This window comes from Diospyros lotus, chromosome 6 (genome assembly GCF_014633365.1).
Source record: "Diospyros lotus cultivar Yz01 chromosome 6, ASM1463336v1, whole genome shotgun sequence".
NCBI lineage: Eukaryota > Viridiplantae > Streptophyta > Magnoliopsida > Ericales > Ebenaceae > Diospyros > Diospyros lotus.
Window position 1 is genome coordinate 24,943,230 of NC_068343.1, and position 8,777 is coordinate 24,952,006.

At 38.6% G+C, this 8,777-nt stretch overlaps 1 protein-coding gene across 1 annotated transcript; it reads left to right on the top strand.

Annotated features, from left to right (window-relative positions):
* Positions 1-3,515: 3,515 nt before the first annotated feature.
* Positions 3,516-8,517, top strand: LOC127804413 (uncharacterized). The gene is made up of 2 exons (XM_052341273.1): positions 3,516-3,527; positions 7,711-8,517. The coding sequence occupies exons 1-2, from the start codon at positions 3,516-3,518 to the stop codon at positions 8,515-8,517; spliced, it is 819 nt and encodes a 272-aa protein (XP_052197233.1).
* The last annotated feature ends 260 nt before the right edge of the window (positions 8,518-8,777 follow it).

The window sequence follows — 8,777 nt, forward strand, 5'->3', positions numbered from 1 at the left end:
AACGGGCAACAGGAGATTCGAATGAGAGAGAGAGAATATGAATGATTGCTGAAAGCTTTTAAAGGATCGGACACCTCATTTGAATGTGAAAAAATTCATTCGAATGAATTTTAAACAGTATCATAAGTGATGGGGGGTTTCATTACAATCCTGTGATCGTTTGTCCTTGTTGGGATTGCCTCAACCTACTTGGAGACATAGTCTACAGCCAGCAAGATGTATTCGTGTCCAAGTGAGTTGACAAAAGGGCCTATAAAATCCATTCCCCAACAATCAAAAATTTCAAGTACCATAATGGGTTGCAAAGACATCATGCTCTTTTTAGTCAGACTTCCTAACCTCTGACACCTATCACATGACAAACAAAACTGGTGTACATTCTTAAACATAGTAGGCTAGTAAAATCCACTTGGTAGGATTTTTGCTATAGTTTTCCGGGTGGAGAAATGACCTCCACAGGCAAGGGTGTGATAGAAGTTCATTACACTATGTTCTCATGTTCTGGAATGCACCTTCGCAAGATCTGATCAGCATAATATTTAAACAGATATGGCTCATCCCAAAAAAAATGTTCTGACCTTCCTGAAAAACTTTTGTCTATCTAGCTTAGTCCAATGACTGGGAATTGATCCTACAGCTAAATAATTGGTTATATCAGCATACCAAGGGGCAGAAGTCAATGTGCTCACATGAAGAAGATGTTCATGAGGAAAATTATCATGAATGGGACCCTCAGTAAGATCCTGACCTGGGATTCTAGACAGATGGTCAACTACAACATTTTCTACTCCCTTTTTATCCTTAATTTCTATGTGAAACTCTTGGAGGAGCAGAATCCACCTAATGAGATGTGGTTTGGTGTTTTTCTTGGTGAGCAGGTATTTCAAAGCAGCGTGATCTGTGTACACAATCACCTTTGATCCTACCAGGTATGACCTAAACTTATCCAACTCAAATACCACAACCAACAATTCTTTTTCTATGGTGGTGTAATTTCTCTGAGCTTCATTTAAGGTTCTGCTAGCATAGTAAATGACATGGGGCTTCTTCTCTTTGCTCTGTCCTAGCACGGCCCCTATGGCATAATCACTTGCATCACACATTAGTTCAAAAGGTGAAGTCAAGTCAGGAGGTTGTATGATGGGTGTAGAGATAAGTGTATGTTTCAGCTTCTCAAAGGCACTTTGACAATTTGAAGTCCACTCGAATGGAACATCCTGAGATAACAAACAACACAAAGGTCTTGCTATTGTGCTAAATGAGGTGATAAATCTCCTATAAAAATCAGCATGACCAAGAAAAGATCTAATGTCCTTGACATTTCTAGGGGCTGGAAGCTTCTTAATGGCTTCAACTTTGGCTTTGTCTACTTCTAGACCCCTAGATGAGACTATGTGTCCTAAGACAATGCCTTGGTTAACCATGAAGTGGCATTTTTCCCAATTGAGCACAAGACGAGTCTCCTCACATCGAATAAAAACTTTCTCCAGATTCTTTAAACACAAGTCAAACTACTTCCATAGACTAAGAAGTCATTCATAAACACCTCCATAATATGTTCAGCCATTTCACTAAAGATACTCATCATGCACCTTTGAAAGGTGGCAGGAGCATTGCACAACTCAAATGGCATGCGTTTATATGCAAATGTCCCTAAAGGGCATGTGAAGTTGGTTTTCTCTTGATCTACCAGTGCTACATCAATATGATTATATCCTGAATATCAATCCAAAAAGCAGTAGAATGCTTGACCTGCTATCCTTTCAAGTGTTTGATCTAGAAATGGGAGAGGAAAATGGTTCTTCTTAGTCATGTAATTGAGTTTTCTATAGTCTATACACACACGCCAACCTGTTTGGAAGCGAATTGGGACTAACTCATTTTTCTCATTTTTCACCACAGTAACTCCAGACTATTTAGGAACGACTTGTTCTGGACTAACCCATTTTGAATCAGATATTGGATAAATGATACTTGCATCCAGTAATTTGAGCACTTCTTTCCTAACCACTTCTTTCATATTGGGATTTAGTCTTCTCTGCATTTGTGTAATACCCGGTGTAACCGGTGTTAAGAAAATAGGAAAGGAAGTAAGTATACTTCCAAAAATGCCCTTGAGGAAGTGATGATCCTTGAGATTGAGAATGCCCATGAGAAGGGTATTTTGGTAATTTGGATAGGAAAAATCCAATAAAAGGGTATATTGGCAAATTGGAAATAATTCCTATGAGGAATTAGGTGAGTAAGTAAATTAAATCCCAAATTTGTGTTTATGTGGAGATATGGGATTAATAATTCATGAAATGAGAATTTTGGTGATTTGGAGTGATTCCTTAAAGGAAATTAATTATGGAAAATAGGGAAAATGGTGGATATTAATTTATTTGAGGAGAATAATTGTATTTTCCCTAAGTTGGTGAATTAATGTGGTAATGCCACATGGATGACCAAGATCAAAATTGGAAGCCAAGTTTGTGTCTTAGAGTGACACTTGGCATAATCTTGGAAATTTGAGAGAAATTATATATGTGGATTTATGAGTTGGGGAATGATTTAATTAAATGCAAAAAGAAAGGATAATTGGTCTTTCAAGCATTTAATGAGAGGCATTATTGTGTTGGATTAAAGAAAATCCAAATGAAATGTGAAAATAGTCACCATTAATGTTTGAAATTATGGTGAATTAAATAAATGAAAAGGGAAAATGGGAAAATAGTCTCCCATTAATGCTTTGGAAATTATGAGATTTATTTAAATGAGAAAGAAAGCATTTATGTATTTCAAAGTGGTCTCTCATGTGATGGTGGAAAATTGTCCCATTAAATTAAATGGGAAAGAAATTTATTTATGTCATTCAAATGTGATAGTTATGAAAATAGTCCCATTAATTTAAATGGGAAAGAAATGATATTTCAAAGGATGAGATTAATTCTTGAAATGGGAAAGTGATCCAAAGGTTGCCATTAAATCTTGGAAGTTGGCATGGATTGCCAAATAAGTGGAGAGATTTAAAGAGAAATGATTGGAAGGTGGAGATTTAATCTCCAAATTAAATCAAAGGCTAGGATTAAAACCTAGCAAAGCACATGGATTGTGCTTCCTTTGGATGGCTAAGATGTTGTCTTGTAAAGTGAGAAAAGATCCAATGGTGGATTTTAAGCAAGACTTAATGCCATGGATTGTGTTAGTTTGGATGGTGAGGATTTATTCTCATCAAATAAATCTAATGGCTAAGATGCATTCTTGAAATATGAGGGAACTAGTATAAAATGGCAAGAAGGGAAGTCTTGGTTTCCTTTGGCCATTTGGAGAAAGAAATGAAGAAGAGAGAAAGAAGAAGAAAAAGGAGAAGAAGAAATCCAAGAAGCCTAGAGGTAAAGGTTGCATAATTTTCTTGTATTTCTCATTATTAAAGGATTTCTTTATAATCCTAGGCTTGTTTTTCATGTAAGGAGTTTGAGGAAATTAAAAGGAGTGATTTTGGAGGCTTGAAGTTGTTGGAAACTTGAAGAGCCATGGAGAATGAGGTAAGGGAAAAGCCCCAAGTGGATGGTGGCTAGCATGACTTTTGTATGCATTTTAACATTTTGTGCTTGCTTCGCATATGCTTGTGTGTATGAGACTCATGGCCATGAAATTGTGTGTGGGTATGTTGAAGCCTTTAACCTTGAGGGTTGAGGTATTGGAACCCTAGGCACTTGCATATGGCATTAGCATCTATATTGTTAATTTCCATACTTTATGTCATTGCACCCTTATTGAGCTCTTGGAGCTCATGAGGTTTATTTGACCTCTTGTAGGTATTGAAGCATGCTATGGAAGGGTTTGGCAAGAGAAAGAGGCTTGAGCATGAAGACATTGAATATTTTTTTTAAATGGTGTAATTTATGCTTAATTTGTATATGCCTTGTGTAAGGGTTTCTTTAAGCCCAAAGGGTATATTTGATGTGTATATGTGGAAAGAAATTTCTGGAAAATTTGGGGTTTATTAGCCCAAGAAAAAAAAATGAGTGAAGGAGCTGCAGAAGGCTGCTGGAAACAGCAGCCTGCAGCCTGCGCGCGGGCAGGGCCGCATGGGCGGCCGCGCGCGCAGGTAGGCGCGCAGCCGCGCGCGCGGGCAGGCGCGCGCGGACGGGGCCAGCCCACGCGGCCAGCGCCCAGCGGGGCCCCGCGCGGGCCAGCGGGCCCCGCCGGCCAAATTTTTTTAAAAATTTGGAATTTTGGGAAATTAAGGGGCATTTCTAAATTGATTTTGGGCCCCGGAGGAATTTTCAAAATAAATGAATTTTCGGGCATTTTTGGAGAAAACGCCAAAAATTTAGAAAATTGAAAATGATGAGTTTTTCCCCCAAAATTGGTGATCCATCAATGGATTGGTTTAAATGGTGATTTTTGGAGCCCGGTAAAATTCTTGGTCGGAAAAGAATCAAATAAAATGAGAAAATGGCGATTAGGCGCCTGAAGGAGATTTTCTACTTAGCCAATGCAGTGTAGCTAAAGCCCAATTCTGCTAGTGAATCTTGGGATTCAGCGAAGGGAAGGACGAGCCTAGTTCCCACCTAGAGCGTTTCGTCTTGAAACATAGTCCACCCTTCGCTAAGGCCGGGCAGGTGGACAATTCGGGTGATTGTTCACGAGTAACACCCGTAAGTGGGAGCGGGGCGTTACAATTTGCCTCAGTTGTTTTGTATTTTCTTCTAAGAAGATCCTATGGGTGCAAATCAGAGGGCTAATTCCATGCAAGTCTGATATGGTCCATCCTAAAGCCTTCTTGTGTGCTCTTAATACTTCAATCAATTGCACTTCTTGTTGGGTGGTTAGGCTGGAAGAAATGACTATTGGGTATGTCTTTCCTTCTCCTAGAAAGGCATACTTCAACTCATTCGGCAGTGGCTTCCTTTCAGGAATGGGTGGATGACTCATAGAGGTTGATGGTTTATGCAAAGGCTCCACAGGCTCTAACTTAGGAATCCATTGAGTCATGGGCATCTCACTTTCCTTTCTGCTATTCTCCAAATTATTATCTTTCTCCATAGTTCCACTCACAAATTCTTTCTCAAAATACTCTTCAAATAGAGTTTGAATCAAATCTACCTCTTCTATCTCACTTTTAGTGTTCTGTTGTTTGGAAATTCTTAAAATATTCATCTCCACAGTTAAATTTCCAAACGAAAATTTTAAGACTCCATTTCTACAATTAATTATCGCATTGGAAGTTGCTAGGAATGGTCTACCGAGAATGATTGGGACAGGAGGTTGGGGACCATGGTGGGGTTGAGTATCTAGAACTATGAAGTCTATTGGAAAGTAGAATTTGTCCACTTGAACTAAGACATCTTCCACAACGCCCCTTGGATCTTTAACTGATCTGTCTGCTAGTTGCAGAGTGACTCTGGTAGGTTAAGTTCTCCTAAGCCCAATTGTTGATAAACATTGTAAGCCAATAGATTTACGCTTGCTCATAAGTCTAAGAGTGCTTGATCAACTTTCTAGCTTTCTATTATACATGAGATGGTTAGACAACCTGGATCCTTGTATTTGGGAGGAGTCTTAAATTGCAAAATGGAACTCACTTGCTCAGTTAACAATGCTTTTCCATGCACATTTACTTTTCTCTTTACAGTGCAAAGATTTTTCAGGAATTTTGCATATGAGGGTGTCTGTTTAATTGCATCCAATAGTGGGATATTTATTCTCACTTGTTTAAACACCTCATATATATATCAGCATTTTGTTATTCCTTTTTTGTAACAGTCAGTCTTTGAGGAAAAAGAGGTTTAGGATGATATTGACTTTCCCTTTCAATGTTCTTACCTTTTCCATCTTCTTTTTTTTTTTTGCTTGATTTTTTCTTCTTTTTCACTGTTTTCATTTTTTTCTATGATTAGCTCATGCTCTTCTATCTTCTCTTTTTCATCAACAGTTTGGCTTATCCTAAGATCATCTGGTTTTTCAATTACCTTTCCATTTCTTAGGATAGTCATTGATTGAACTTGTTCATGTGTATTATTTTCACCACTAGAAGATTCCACTTGATTTGTTTGCCTAACTAGGTGAGAGTTAGTTTGAGAAGGAAATCTTCCAGGTTCTCTCACACTTAGGGTTTGGGTTAACTTTGTTATCTGGCTTCTCATATCTTCCATGGCCCTATTTGTTTGATCTTGATTTTTTGTAAGTTGGGCAACTTGATTGTTGATGCCTGTTTGATTTTGAATGAACTGATGGAAGGTATCTTCCAAAGATCTCCTATGAGGAGGTTGGTAAGTATTGAATGAAGAAGCTTGATTTTGTTGGAAGGATTGTTGATGTGTAGGGAAGGGAGGCTAAGAATGATTTCCAGAATCATGTCTCCAAGAAAAATTGGGGTGATTCCTATTATTGGGATGGTATGAATTGTAGTTCTGATTGTTCCTGTAATAGGTTCCACTTTGATTTTGATTTTATCTCCCCTCAAAATTGTGTGTATGGTTGTTATTAGTCTGCCCATACAATACCTCCTTGAAAGCAGGTAGAGCAGGGCATTCTTCAGTAGCATGATCTATTGCTTCACACACAGCACATTTTGCTTCCACTTGTTTAACAGATTGTACCTTTTTGGGCTCCATGTTTTTAACTTTTTTTGTTAAGGTAGTTAGTCTTGCATTTAAATCATCATTCTCACTCAATTGGTATCTCCCTCTTGGTTGTGGATTTTCTCTTAGATCAAGAGAAGATGTTGGACTAACTTCCCAGTTTCTTGTATTCTCAGCCAATGTGTCAAAGAAGTGAAAAGTTTCTTCTGGAGTTTTCTCATAGAATTCTCCATTGCACATTGTAGAAACTAGCATTTTCAATTGGGGCGTGAGTGAGTCATAAAAGAAACTAACTATTCTCCATTGCGCAAAGGTATGGTGCGGACAAATGTGAAGAAGGTCTTTGAACCTTTCCCACGCTTGGGCAAAATTTTCATTTGATTTACAAGCAAAGTTCATGATTTATCTTTGAAGAGTGACAGTTCTATTGGCAGGGAAGTATTTTTTTAAGAAAGTTGCTTGGATCTCTCTCCAAGTTCCTATAGATCTAGGCGGAAGAGTACCTAACCACATTTTTGCCTTATCTTTCAGTGAGAATGGAAAGAGTTTTAACCTTATAACATCCTCATTTACTGTATGGTCCATGCAAGTGCTACATACTTCCTCGAATTCTTTCATATGAATATATGGATTTTTAGAATCCATGCCATGGAATGTTGGCAACAATTGGATTGTGCCAGGTTTGAAATTGAACCTCTGGTGATTGATGGGAAGGATGATGCATGAGGGTGTTGTCTGTCTTGGAGGGTGAAGGTACTCTCTAAGAGGTCTAATCAATTCTTGATCAACAGGATCAGGATTACCATGGTCACTCCCATGCTCAGACATGTTGTTTGGTTGGGCCATAAATGAGTGCGATAATGAAAACTCAAAATCAGATGGAGTATTTTCTGAATGCAACACTTGTTCCACCACTCTACCGGATCTAAGTCTCATACATCAAGCCAAACTAACAGAGAAGAGAAACTAAAGAGCAGAAACAAAACAAAAAAAAAAAAGAAAAAGAACTAGGGATGATTATTTGGCTTACCTTAATCTCCCCGGCAACGGCGCCAAAATTTGTTGCATCACTCACCCTGCATTTCTCACTTTTTGTATTCTTTTTGGATTAAACATTCCTTTATTGGGTGCAATTAAGCAAACACCTTCGTATGCTAAGTTTTTGAAGGATCTCTGTACAGTCAAAGGAAAAATCAATGTGCGGGAAAAAGCATTCCTGACGGAACAAGTAAGTGCTATCCTTCAATTCAAGACCCCTCCAAAGTACAAGAACCCAAGATGTCCTACAATTACTTGCATAATTGGAAGCCAAAAAGTCGACCAAGCACTTCTTGACCTAGGGGCTAGTGTCAATTTGTTGTCTTTCAGTGTCTATCAACAGCTAGGGTTGGGAGAACTCAAGCCCACTAGGGTCACTCTTCAATTAGCTAAACGATCAATAAAAGTTCCTCGCGGGATTGTGGAGGATGTCCTAATCCAAGTGGACAAATTGTATTTCCCAGTGGACTTTATTATCTTAGATACCCAGCCTCACCAGGGTCCTCAGTCGCCTATTCCCGTTATCCTAGGAAGACCATTCCTTGCTACTTCGAATGCTATCATCAATTGTAGGAATGGGATCATGAAACTATCATTTCGGAATATGATGGTGGAGATGAATGTTTTCAAGGTAGTTAAGCAACCAAATGACAAAATGGAATTGGAGGAAGTTGATTTAATCCAGACCTTAAGTGAAGAATACTTTGAGAAGGCTCTTTATGAGCAGGTTATTTATAAATTAGAGAAGCAAACTTCGGAAGGGATAGAGCCTGACGTTGAGTCAGCCAGGGTGATCACACAATTGATGCTTGGCCTAGAGCCATTGAAATTACCTGGGAATGAAAGGTCTGCCCACCCCAACTTGAGAGAAAACCATTGCCGAATCACCTTAAGTACGCATTCTTAGGTGAAAGGGAGTCTTTGCCAGTATTGATTTCATCAAGCCTAGAATTGCATAAAGAGAAAGCATTACTAGATCTCCTCAGAATGCACAAAAAAGCTATAGGATGGTCCATCTCTGACTTACATGGCATTAGCCCCCTCACCTGCACCCATAGGATATTCTTAGAAGAAAATGTGAAACCTATAAGGTAAATGCAAAGACGTCTAAACCTGAACATGAAAGAAGTTGTTCGGGGAGAGGTTCTTAAACTATTAGATGCAGGT